This window comes from Podarcis bocagei (assembly GCF_964188305.1).
Source record: "Podarcis bocagei genome assembly, chromosome: 16".
In the NCBI taxonomy this organism is placed as follows: Eukaryota; Metazoa; Chordata; class Lepidosauria; order Squamata; family Lacertidae; genus Podarcis; species Podarcis bocagei.
Genome location: NC_138142.1, coordinates 27,754,473 through 27,768,277, shown reverse-complemented (window position 1 = coordinate 27,768,277; position 13,805 = coordinate 27,754,473). Strand labels below are relative to the sequence as shown.

Below are 13,805 nucleotides of genomic sequence, written 5' to 3'. Positions count from 1 at the left end.
ACAGTGGCCAAGCAGATGCCTGTGGGAAACCTGCAAGCAGGATCTGAGCACAGGAGCCCTCTCTCCCCTCTTGTGGTTTCCAGCAACTGGTGTTCACAAGCACTGTCTCCGACCATAGAGAAAGAGCATAGCCATGCTGGCCAGTAGTCATCACAGCAGCCCTCTCCACCTCCATGAATTTGTCTAATCCTCTTTTAAAGCAGTCTAGCTTGGTGCCCGTCACTGCCTCCAGTGGCAGCGAATTCCACAGTTTAACGACTCGCTATGTGAAGAAGTACAAAATGCCATCCTGTAGTAAAACATTCAAAATCAAAACAAACGCCACCACATTATAATATAAAACCCATTTCAAAAGCAACAGCAGGAAAACAATAAAGCGCGCACACACAATTTTGGCTGGCATCCAACTGAAGTAGGCAGGCTTTTAAAGCTTTTAAAAAAAATACTGCAACTGAAAGGGGCTCTGAGGATGACCCAGGGATGGCCTGAGCAGCTCAGTTCTGTACCAGTACCATGCAATACCCACTCTGAAATTGCAAGAAATAAACACTTTGGAACTCCCTGCCTATTGACATCAGACAGGCACCTCCTCCCTACTCTTTTCAGCACCTGCTAATGACGTATGTGCTTAGAAAGCCTGTCCATATGTTTAGAATGCTGGTGTGTTTTTAGTTTATTGCTGGGTTTAATTTTTTTTAATGCTTTTACTTTTTTTAAAACTAATAACTCTCTTGTTTTTTTCTTTTGGTAAACTGTTTTAAGGTTTTTTTCCTCCAATTAATTGATATATAAATTTCATGAAATAAAATGAATATAAATAAGTAAAATAGTGTAGTACAGTGGTACCTCGGGTTAAGTACTTAATTTGTTCTGGAGGTCCGTTCTTAACCTGAAACTGTTCTTAACCTGAAGTACCACTTTAGTTAATGGGGCCTCCTGCTGCCACCACGCCCCCGGAGCACGATTTCTGTTCTCATCCTGAAGCAAAGTTCTTAACCCGAGGTAATATTTCTGGGTTAGCTGAGTCTGTAACCTGAAGCGCATGTAACCCGAGGTACCACTGTATGAGCCACAAGTTGGTTAAAAACATTGGTCTCTCATGTCCCCGCCACCCTCCTCTTGCTCATGGCTTACAAGAGTTCCCCTCTCACACACACATCTACATGAACACACTCACCTTCTGCTTGACTTTAGTGCAGTTGGGCAGAGTATCTTTGCAGCGGTTGTGAATGGTGACATTGCAGGCTGGAAGGGAAAAACAGAGGGGGCATGAGTGAGAAAGAGACAGTGTCGATCGGATGCTCAGATTCATCCACTAAATCAGAAAACCGAACATCGTATTTTTTAACAGGCCCTTTCAGCTGGGGGGACCAAGCAGACAGGGCTTCAACTGAGCCAAGCTCTCCACTAGGCCCCATCTTGCAGTGACATGATTGATTGAAAATGAACAAAGGTTTGAGTATGAACAGGCAGTTCAGGGCTGGCCCTACCATTAGGGAGAGTGAGGTCATTGCCTCAGGCAGCAGAAGCTGGCAGGCAGTGGCTATAGCTCCTTGGCTGTTCCCCTGTGTGTAACAGTGGTGACCTGCCACAAGATCACATGTGATTCTATAAGTACATAAGATAATATTGACAGCCCCTGCACTAGCCCTCTGCTCTCAGCTGTGTTTGAGGTTCAATGGTCAGCCCACTCAGCTTCTATACATATGAAATGGAGGGAAGGGGAGCCATCCTGTTCTCTGCCTTGGGCAGCAAAATGTCTTGGACCAACTTCAACCATCTCAGACTCTACAATTGACAGGTGAGGTCTTGGTGGCAGTAATGCTGCCTGGCTGGTATTGACCCACGGCAGGGTCTTCTCAGTGGCAGCTCCCTGTTTGTGGTGCACCTGTGCCAGCCAAATGGGCAGGATGCATCTGCGCAAGGTGCATCTGTCTCCCTTGTTGCTGACCTTCAGGAAGAACTGAAAAACATTCCTGTTTGCCCAAGCATTTGGTGGCAGGAAGATGCTGTTCCTGGGATCCCTGAAATCATTGGCTGGCAGAACATTTTTACTTTTAAAATATATTTTGTTATGAATGTGTTTAGTGCACCAGGGTGCCTTTGTGAGGAAGGGTAAGATATGATGATGATGATGATGATGATTTGTGGGGCAGTGTCTGTATTTTACCACAATGCGCCAGAACAAGTCAACACCTGAGTATTGCCAGAAACAAAAAAGAAAGCTTTCCACAGATCCTATGGGGGGCATCATCATTGGAGGTGGACCATGAAACAACACTTTGCCCCTGATTGGAGCCAATCAGGGGTTCAAAAGGAAGTTTGGAAGCAACTTGTAAAGCACCACCAAAGTTTCTGGGTCTGTAGGAATGAGTGGCAGGTAGGGTGGCCATTTAAAAAAAACAAAAACCCAAACAGCTCTGCCTTCTGGATGATGCCCACCCCCCTCACACTGCAGCCTGCTGTTTCCTCCACCCCCAGAGAAGAGTGAAGACCGACATCCTGCCCATTGGCTGGCACACAGATGGCAGCTTGCCCCTGCTGGGCATGGCCTGTGCGCCAAGTTTTTGGCTGCAAAGAACTATCAGGGAGAACACGGTGATCACTCCCCCATGCTACAGCCTGTTCCTTCCACGATCCGCTCGGAAGGATGGCGTGAGTGAAATGGGGGGGAGGGGAGGAGAAGGCTGCCTCTCTGACTGCTGGAATAAATGGATCAAGGACACACACACACATACGAGAGTGGCCACCTCTTTCTTCTTCTTTGTCCGCAAGATTCGCAAAAGGAGGTGTGACCACAAGGCGACCATTCCAGTCCCACAGACTACATGGTGTTGCGTCACTGTGTCTCCACTCACCCCGTTTAATCTAGATTACTGCACTCCACAAGCAGAGAGCAACGTCACCATGGAAAAGGTGCCACAGAGCAAATCTCTCTGACTGAAGCAAGCTGTGAGTGTGCACACGGAAAGTCCATGGATAAAGATTTTCTCCGTGAAAAGAATGTTCAATGCATTCAAATGTGGACCCTTTTGGTTTTCTGAATAAGGAAGAGGAGAAATAAAAAGGCTCAAATCAGACCTGGGGGGGGGGGGGCGGCACAGGGAGCTTCGTCTATGATTTGCCAGATAGCTTCAGATCCAAAGAACACCTCACCTGCTTTCTCACAAATTCTGACTAAATATTAGGAAGGACTTTCTGACAGCAAGAGCTGTTCAACAGCGGAACAGATGATTTTGGAAGGTGGTAGACTCTCCTTCCTTGGAGGTTTTTAAGCAGAGGTTGGATGGCTGTCTGTCAAGGATGCTTTAGGTGTGATTCCTGCATCTAGATGACCAGTGGGATCCCTTCCAACTCTACAGTTCTATGATTCAATTATTCTAAATGATGCCCAGGCAAAGGGCTGGTTTAGCATGGACATAGGCGCAGGGCACTTGAACTCTTCTCTCCAGTGCGGAGCTCTCTCCCCAATGCTCCCCTCCAAACACTCAGTCCACCATGAGCCAAAAGCTGAGCTGCCTCACTAAGGCCTTTGGTGCAGTTTATGCTGAGGAGAAAAAGGTCAGGGAGCCCCAAGTCAGTGGGGCTGTGGGGCAGTTACATGGTTCTGTAACCAGCTTAAAGTTTGCAGTGTCAGGGCATGTCCTCACTACAAATTTAAACCAATTTCAAATCCAGCTTCAACCTTCACTGTTCCCAGCTAGGGAATTCTGGAAATGGTAGGGTGGCGCTGAGGGAACACTAAGAGAAAAATCTTAGGTTGGACTTAGCCAACCTGGAGAATGTGTGACCCCACTTCTCAGTCTCCCCCAACCACCACCACCCTCCTGCAACCTCACTGGCATGCCTGGTAAAATGAAACCTGCATTTCATGTATCTTCCTTCTCCTCTGAGCAACAGACAAACAAAGTTGCAGAGAATACAGTCTCCTCTGTATTTCTGGCCTAAGAATTCTGTTGGCAATCCCTCGCTCCTCGATTCCCAGGACACTCTGTGGGGGAAGCCCATTCAGTTTCACATCACTGCCCAATAGGTTTACGCCTGTACTTAAGAGGGCAGGGAAGCAATTAAGATCAAGGAAGCAAATGGGCAGTTCATATTCTGAGCTACCCCTCCTGGGCCAGCAAATCAAGGCCCTCTTGTGAGCGACTGCCAGATGGGATAGAAAGTCAATCCCCGTTTTTCTTTTCATGCATTTCTCCTTCAGGATATAAGACGACGTTTAATCAGAGCCTGCCCCACCAGCAGCAGCCCTCCATTTGCTCAATCTGCTTATGCTAGGAGAACCACAACAAGTTCACCAAGCTCAGTGACTCACAGAATATCCAAGAATGCATGAGTAGGAGGAAGTGATGCACACAGGAAGTGGATTTCTCTGGCAGGAACAGTCATTTCTCGGTTATGTCTGTACGTGGATGGGAAGGTGGGAGGCAGGGAGACTTTTTAAATGTGAGGGTTTTTTTGTTTTTTTTAAAAGAAAATGCCTACAGCCATCACTGCCTGTGTTCACACCTGGAAGACAAGCAGGTTTGGGATGCAGTCTTTTGGAATGAAAACCTGGGTCTGTTCAATGCCTGGATGGGTGACTGCCTGGGAACCACACAGATAGGTTCCAGGATGGAAGAAAAGCATAATACAGATGTAAAAATAAGAATTTACTCGTTTAAGGACCTACTTCATGTCTGCAGCTGGGAATATATAAACACAATATTGGAAAACAGCTACTAACTTAATTCTAGAGGCACGGCTCACTCTGGGACACTCACCTGATGGAATCAATTCTAAGCTATTTACAAACTTTGTGTTTGACTGTATTATTTGCATCGTGTATAGGCATGGAATGTTTCTTGGAGAGTGGTAAATGAGAATTGTTTTGTTACAAGTATTTTCATCAACGGATAGCTCCCTCAGCGGCCCCTCAAAGTGCAAATGGCCTTGCCTTTGATGTGGGATCAGAAAGAGATTTCCAGACAACAGCAGTAAAATGAGTCAAGATACTCAGATCCTTGTAAGTACAGGATGGGGGAGTGAAAGTTCTCACACCTCCCTCCTCCTTGTGAGTCACTGAGCTGCTCAAAAGTTTTTAGCCAAACCTCAGTCCTGAACTTTCTTTAAAAGACCACAGGAGAAGCAGAAATCCCCCAGGCCAATCTAGTGTTACAAGCCACCCCAATCTCCAGGGGTCAGAGACTCTATAGGTTCCAGGCACTTAACCAGGTTCAGAAGCCTTGGAATGAAGGTCAGTGGATACTGGTGTTGTCTTTAGGGTATATGGTTTCATTTACATTTATATATGGTTTTGTATAAAACCTGAACATAAGATGGAGGGGCTCACAGAATTAACCCCACAACAGGCTCATGTTTCTCCATTAGTCGCAGCTTGGGATGTAGCACAGAGAAAGCATGTCTCCCTGTCTCCAGCTTCCAGCTTGCTTCCAGCTGAATCAAACACACAGCTCTGGCTACAGTTCTCCTACCTAGCGGCTGGGTGAGAGGAGGTGGAGGAAAGGCCTACCCATTCATTCTATGGCGCTGAGCATTTCAGGAGGCTGGAATAGAGGACCTCAGGATCTCTTCCAATGCTACAATTCTAGGATTGCTTATGTTAATCTGTCAAACACAACCAAACTGTTCATGTTGGCGACACACTTTTTAGACGTGGATCAAACTGAAGCTGGCACATGAACATGTCACAACACACATTTTGGAAAGCTCTGGCCTAGACAAAGAGACTGATTTGGCAAGCTCAATCTTTTACATTCTACAACCCCCATACAGGATCCCCCAAACTCCTAACAATATTCTCTGCATGACAGGCAAAGAGAGGCTCAACAGGATGGGATGGGGACTATGGGAAATGCTCCCCTTGGTGGATTTCTGCCTGCTACAGTGCCTAGAACCACCCCAACATTTATAAAGATCCATCTTCTCCCACAAGAAAATAATATCCAAAATAAAAAAGTTTAGAAGACAGAGGAGTTCATTCAGACACAACAGCCTGGGACTGCCAGCAAGGAAGTGAAGTCATGTTCTTCCTGAGAAGGAAGAAAATATTGTTTTTCAAGATTGGCAAGTCTGCTTGTCTCACGCACTGTTCCAAGTGGCAAAAGGGAAGTGAGAAATTTCTTCCCGCTCCACAGGACCAAATGTCTGCAGCCTAATCTACCTTCCTGCAGTTGCTTCATTTCTGGAGAGAGATGCCCAATGCGGCAATGAAAAGAACAAGCCGTGAGCTGCAAGGGAATTCGGGTTCAGATCTTGCCTTGGCCACAAACTCACTGGATTGGTCTTTCAAACCTGGTACCCAGCTGCTGGTTGGGGCTGATGGGAGTCCAAAACATTGGGTGGAGGCACCCGGTTGAGAAAGGTGGATTCTGGCAGACACCCGCACTGTCATTCTAGAGAAGGCACTGAGATTGGTGCCAGATTTTTCAGGGTGGAGGTTTCCTAAGAAGGGAAGAGAGCTGCCCTACTCACACACAAATACATACATACATACATACAAACAAACAAACACACTTTGAACGCAGACACAGGGAACGCAAAACATAGCAGATATGAAATGTGAAGGCTCACTTTTGCTAACCACACACCCCACACAAGCTGGGTAGCCATGTATATTCCCATATCTGCTTCATTCACAGGTGTAGGGACATCTACCTTTTAAAAAACCCGCTTGTTTTTTTTAACCAAAATGATCCAGGGGCTGGAGTGGCACCCCCATGAGGAAAGGCTGCAGTGTTTCAGATGTTTCTCAGTTTGGAGATAACGTGAGTAAGTGGCCTTTGGTTAGCCACACACATGCGCTCTCTGCCTCGTCTACCCCACAGGGTTGTTGTGAGGACAGAAACAAAGGAGGGAAGGACCATGTCTGCTGCCTTGAGCTCCTTAGAAGAAAGGAATATAAAGCCCTGCCTTGGTGACCCTGCTGGAGACTTGGCAGCCCTGTGTGCTCTGTTCATTATCCCCCCATGTTTGAGAGAGATCACAAGCACAGGCAAATCTTGGCCCAGGAAAAAGGCCAGCCTGAGATAACAGCAGAGCACAATTGGAGCGATACAGGCGGACAAGGAGGCCTGCAGTGCCATTTATTTGCTTCCACAAATACAAGTGCCCCCCCCCCCCAATCCTAGAGATCAAAGCAGGGGAAACCAGCAGAGTCCCAAATGTGGCTGCAGGCCAATTAGGAGATAACAGATTCAGGGAGGGAAAGGCGGGTGGGGGTGGGGTTAATTAAAAAAGACCATGATTTGCCTCTAGAAGATCCATCATCATCATTTATTATTATTATTATTATTATTATTATTATTATTATTATTATTATTATTATTATTATTACTACTACTACTACTACTACTACTACTACTACAAAAACAATTGCATTATTAATGGCCTTTGATGCCACCACCTTAAGGCAAAGTGCTCGTAAGGTGATTAAAAACACAAAAGCAACAAACAAGCCCCAAACAAGCCCCAAACCCAAACAAAGCAGACACTCCTGGTGCATAGACTGTGTGGTGTAGTGCTTACAGCATGTCTAAAAAGTGTGTCATTAAACTTTTCATGTTGATGACACACTTTTTAGACATGCATCATTTCATGACGCAGTAATTCAGTTTTACTAGCAAACCGGAGGTTAAACTAAATCCCTTCCAGCCCCGGGAGGAGTGCAGAGAGCGCACACTGCAGCCGACACACAGCTTGGAAAGCTCTTGCTTAGTGTTTCAGACTAGGATCTCTACTTGGCAATGGAGCTCACTGGGCTAGTGACTGTGCTGGCTGGGACTGATGGGAGTTGTAGTCTGAAGCACCAGGAGAGCGCCAGGTTAGCAACCACTGGTCTATTCAGTCCAGGTGACAGAGGCCTTTCCGTTCACCTGACACCTGATTATATATTGTGACACCCTTGGAAGGGTTTGACCCTAAAAGGTGGCTAGATAGATGGCTAGAATCTTTAAATGGAGACACCCAGTTCTGCCCCTCTACCACTGAGCTTTGGCCTGACCCCTAAGAACCAACCAGAACCAACTATTGGTTCAATCCCCCGTTCCCTTGTTGGTGGTCCTAGGGGTCCCCCTGCTGCCCCATTTCTAATGCTGCGAGGCAGAGCTGACTTTTAAAACGTCCCCTTTTGTTAACAGTTTTCAATATATTTCACGAGGAGCTTTGATGTTTCTGATCAATAATGCAAAAAGGCTTCCAGGAGATTCCCCCGCACTTGGAAAATTCCAAGCCCACCCCCAACCATCGGGGAGGAGGGCTGAGGAGAAAAACACCAAACGGCCGGCTTGTTCAGAGGACCATCTGCAGGGCCGGGAACAGTTGCCAAGTCCTGTAGCCCACGTGGAAGGGACAGTCTCAGCCGGAAGAAGGAGGGAAGGAGAGGTGAGCCCCTTTTGTGCCTCTCACACGGATGGGAGGAGGAGCCTTAAAAACTTTTGGCAGACCTGTACCAATAATTTAAAGTGCTCATCTAATGCAAAGGATCCTGGGAAATGTAGTTTGTAAAGTGTGTGGGTAATGGTTGGGAGGCCCCCTATTCCCCCCACAGAGCTACAATTCCCAGAGTTCCCTGGGAAGTGGCACTGTAGCTCTGCGAGGGGGAAAAGGGGTCTCCTAGCAACTCTCGGCACCCTTAACAAGTTCCAGCTCCCAGAATTCTTTAGGGGAAGCCCTGAGCGGTATCACAGTGCTTTAAATGTATGGTACAGATTTGGCCCTTGATGGGTGAGGGTGCTCTGTGGCTACTCGGGAGCAAGGGAAAGGAACTGTGCACCTGCATGCTGCTTCTCACCTCCCCACTATGCCATCTCCTGTCTGCAGAGATGAATGCAGGTGTTCTAACAGGTTGAGGGGCTGAATCCCAACTAAATGATGCCCTAAATATATATATGCTTTGAAAGATCAAGGATAGTTATCTTTTTGAAGTGATTCTCCGCTTGGAAAGGTGCTTGGTCCAAATTGGGTTTAAAGATAAGGACCCTTACAAAAAGGATGGGTTTGATGTTGCCTCTCAGCATCCAGCATAGAATCATAGAATTTTAGAGTCAGTAGGGTCCCCAACGGTCATTTAGTCCAATCCCCTGCAATGCAGGAATTACAACTAAGGAATCTCTGACAATGTCCATCCAACTGCTGTTGAAAAACCTCCAATGAAGGATGGTCCACCACCTTCCGAGGGAGTCTGTTCCAGCAGCACTTGGGAGCAGAGTGAGCCGGCACACATGACAAGATATACTGTGTTTTCATTTAAATGATAGTAATTGCCTCCATTCATGAAAGTTGGCACTTGTACCTGTTATGCAGATCTGTGTCCTCTGCTGCTCTCTTTTTTTGGGCAAGGCCTTATGCGCCCAACCTGCTGAATTATCATGTTCAGCAAGTAAGCTTTGGCCTCAGCCTGAACTCAGACTGCAGTAGAGCAACTCCAAAATGTAGAATTGTGTATAAAACCAGGAGAACCAACTTGTGGGAGCGGGGTGCTGCACCAGACCAGGAGCACAGGAGTAGCTCAGAGGTAATCTCCTCCTTTCCCAGAAGGAAGCGTCCGCAGTGGGCATGGGCAAGAGGGTAACTATAATGAGCACCTGGCCAGGCTGAGATCTAGCCGCCAAGTAGCTTGGCAAAGGGAAGCCCAACTCTTGAGAACTTGGGCCAGAGGTAGTGAATTTATTTCAACTAGAGGGCCACTTTCTCTCACAGGGTCACATGCCATGTACCGTGATGGTGCTATATAACTATAGGTAAAAGGTAAAGGGACCCCTGACCATTAGGTCCAGTCGTGGCCGACTCTGGGGTTGCGGCGCTCCTCTCACTTTATTGGCCGAGGGAGCCGGCGTACAGCTTCCGGGTCATGTGGCCAACATGACTAAGCCGCTTCTGGCGAACCAGAGCAGCGCACGGAAACGCCGTTTACCTTCCCGCTGAAGCGATACCTATTTATCTACTTGCACTTTGACGTGCTTTTGAACTGCTAGGTTGGCAGGAGCAGGGACTGAGCAACGGGAGCTCACCCTGTCATGGGGATTCGAACTGCCGACCTTCTGATCGGCAAGTCCTAGGCTCTGTGGTTTAGCCCACAGTGCCACCCACGTCCCGCTCATATAACTATAAGTTTGATAATAATCGTAATAACGCCAGTGGTAGATGGAGCCAGACACAAGAGTGGTTGAGGCTAGAAAGCCCGTGTAGCATAGTGCTTAGAGTATAGTATTTAGATAGTTGGACTAGGTCCCAGGAGAGACCAGGGTTCAAATCCTAAACTGGTCAGGAAGCTCACTAGGTGACCTCAAGATCAGCTACTGTCTCTTAGCCTAACCTAGCTCACATGCCTGTTGTGGGGGTTAAATGAGGAGATGTGGGGAGCCACGTACGTCGCCTTGAGCTCCTTGGAGAAAAAGGTGGGATAGAAATGCAATAAATAAAAAAAAGTAGGCATAGTGTCGGATGTGAGTCTTACCATGCAAAAATTACTAATAATTACTTAGTGATTACTCACACTCACAAACATCCACCCCTGCCTCTCCATCTAGGCCTGAAAGAGCCATGATTACCCTTCAGAGAGACACATTCCAGCCAGGCAAACACACTTAAGGAAGGCAGAAGAGAAAGCTGGTGAGGGGTGTGGCCAGGGAAGAGGGTGTGTGGCCTAGGGAGAATCCTGAGGGCCACATAGAGATGCCTCAAGGGCCACATTCCACCTCTGGACCTGAGGTTCCACCTCCCTGGTCTAGATTCAAGCTGTTAGCCACCACCAATATATAAACAAAGCACACTGCCTGACAATGTTTATTTACTCAAGGAGAAGGCTGCTTTTGGCATGGCTGCCGGCAAACTCTCTAACAGCTCAAGTGTGACTGCTCAGATGCAGCTGAGGCCAAGTTTTCAGGCCAGGGGCTGGTGGGGTCAGGAGAAAACAAGCCGCAACATCAAAGGCCCTTCCAGGTCACCAAGGGAGAGTCAGACAACAAAGCCAGCCCCTGCAGCCTAACAGCAAAAGCCCCTCTGGGAAGCCCAGCCCCAACAGCTGTCCTCGCAGGCAGATGTTCCAGACTGAAGAGGTTGTGGCCCAGGACTGCAGCTGTTATGGAAGGCCTCTCTCCAGGCGAAGGGGGCAGGAACAGGCCCAGAAACAGGTTAGGGGGTGAGGAAGAGTCATCTAATCCCACCAAGGCACAAGAAAAGGAGATGAGAAGGAAGGAAGGAATCAGCCTATTTCAGGGAGTTGGAGGTGGCTCAAAGCAGGCACGATTGCTCACAGTGAGCACACTCGGCCTTTTGTTCCTTCTAGTGAACAGGTTTGGTAGGTTTTTGGAGGGTTTCTGAAACCTGCGGAGCTCATTTCACCAATGACAACCAAGGGGCAGAAGCAGTGAGGCTGGAGCATAGTTTCTGAGAGGGTATATTTGACTGAGGCTTCTATGGTGTAGAAAGTTCCGCCTCACTGTTGCCCCTGGTCAAAGAGGTCTAGCAGTTTTTTACCTGAAAAACCTGCACACCCTGTTTAACCAAAGACAAAAGGTGGGATGATTGCCAATTATGGTGGGTGTTGTCTCATTCAAACCACCATCAGCTCTCAGAACACACACACCACTACTGTCTGAATCCAGCCTAAGATATGTAGACCACAGCCAACAATGCCTCTGGTTCCAGTCTCCAGTAAGACTATGCTGCACATTTCTACAAAAAGGTTGGCAATCCCTGTGCTCAGATCATCAGCAGAGAGCCTTCTCTGACTGCCCACTCAATCTCAGGAACAGCTACGAGGGTGAGGCGGAAGTGATACAGAGGTGATACTCCGTATCCCCAGGTTTAGAATACTTTCTCTAGAGAAGTCAGAGGGCTATGGCATGGGGCGGTAACATAACAAATAAATAAATCCGGCTTAGCAAAAGGGGCTTTGTGCCACCAATACCACTTGAGCATCCATGACCGGGGCTGGATCCCATAGCACCTAGAAGCTGTGACCCCAACCCTTAAATAAGAGGGCAACTCCATCCAGAGCAGGCCAAATGCCATCTCCTCCATCAAGGCCAGACGGAGTGCTTAATCCTCATGCAGCCCCATTACTGAGTCTGGGCATGGACTGAGAACATTCACTTGCACATTTGGGGCAGATGACAAGCAGCAAGAGAACTACCGGTAAGCCTCATCAGAACACACAGAACAACCCTTCAGGGCTCCAACTACCTGAAAGAGCTTATCGTACACCCGCATTTCATGAAAATTAGTTGCTGAGCTGGGGGGAAATCACATTTTTCCAGCATTTAAACAGTAACTGTTTGAGCATTGGAGAAATGGCCAAATGGTTATAAAGACAAACATCTTTCCTGGCTGGGTGGGAAAGTGGAGTCTGATTTGGATGTGGTGCCAAGCATGAATTTTCTCACGCGGTCTTCGTGTTTAAACTGGGTCTTCAGCCACTAGGACAGCAAGGCTGGCAAGCATGTCTAGGCAACAGGTGCCCTGGCATGCTGGCAATGCACATGGCACACAAAGGGAGCCAAATGAAATTCTCCTCCGTCCCTATCTGCCCTTCCCCAAGGGAAATTTAAGGAAGGGCATTCTGAAGCTACTATCCAGCAGCCTATGTGCTTATTTCAGTTCCTAATGACCCATAACTTGAGGTATCGGTTGGTTGGGTGGGATACAATACACCCACACCCACACCCCAAATCCGTATTTACTGGTTCCCCATTTGCTACTGGGCCGAGTTCAAGGTGTTACTATTAGTTTACAAAGTCCTGAATTACTTGGGGTCAGTTTACCCACAAAATCGTCTTACCCCACGTACGCCCGCTCAACTGCTTTGATCGGCCTGAGCTGGCACCGTTACAGATGTCACATAATACTCATTCTGCATTTGTAAGAAATCAATCTTTTGCTGTGGCAGCACTCACACATTGGAACTCCCTGCCTATTGAAACCAGGCAGCCACCTTTGCTGTACCCTTTTCGGCACCTGCTAAAAACATTTGCCTATCAAGACATATAGAACACTGACATGTCTTTTAATCTGGTTTTCAGCTTGTTGCTAATTTTAATTCTTTTTTAAAATGTTTTACATAGTTGGGTGGTTTTGTTTTCTGTTTTTACTGTTTTACTGATAATTTTATCATTTTATTCTTTTTGTAAACCGCTTTGAGGTTTTGGGTTTTTTGTTTGTTTTTACTATCAAGTGATGTATAATTTATTTATTTATTGAAATAAATAAAATGCAATAAAGAAAGAAGGCTAGAGGCCTACTCACTGGGACAAATCAGTGCCTCCTTGGCAGTGATGCTCTTGTTGCAGGCATAGCACATGGTCATGCCTGAGACGGTGATGGAGGTGAAGAGGTGCCCGTTGGTGTAGCGGGCATCTTTGCTCTCCTTCATCCTTTCTTTCTCTTTGTTCTGTGGGAAAGCAAGAAAGAGATGGGTTAGCAGCAGTGACCAGTGACCTCTCCGGAAAAGGGCCTCTGAATCAGACGTATGTTTCAGGCTTGCCAATGTGGCTCCGCCGCAGCAGGTGTTTACAGCCTGTGTGCAGTTTCTATCTTGCCAGCATTTACATATCCAAGGAACTGGGGAGGGGGGTGGCCCCACAGACAGGTGTAACACAGACAATCGTTAAAACCCCATTTAAATTCTGTGTGAAGAGAAAAACACACCTGAAAACAAAACTAAGCAAAATACCCAAGTCTTAAGCTCTGCTGCTGATTTAAGGCAATTGTGTTACAGTGCTGACATGCTCTGCTCTTTTTGCACTTGCTGCTCAAAGTCCGGCCGCATCCAGAGTTGGAAATGTCATAATCGGGAGCGCATA

At 47.2% G+C, this 13,805-nt stretch overlaps 1 protein-coding gene across 8 annotated transcripts in view; it reads right to left on the bottom strand.

The window, feature by feature from the left end:
- ARHGEF2 (Rho/Rac guanine nucleotide exchange factor 2) overlaps nucleotides 1–13,805 on the bottom strand; it is a 109,900-nt gene that overhangs the window by 20,840 nt on the left and 75,255 nt on the right. For all 8 annotated transcript variants that reach the window (XM_081175432.1, XM_081175435.1, XM_081175434.1 and 5 more), the window contains 2 exons: nucleotides 13,249–13,393; nucleotides 1,178–1,245 (listed from right to left, as the gene is read on the bottom strand). In XM_081175432.1, the coding sequence (XP_081031558.1) occupies nucleotides 1,178–1,245; nucleotides 13,249–13,393 (213 nt within the window). The remainder of the gene's footprint in view (nucleotides 1–1,177; nucleotides 1,246–13,248; nucleotides 13,394–13,805) is intronic.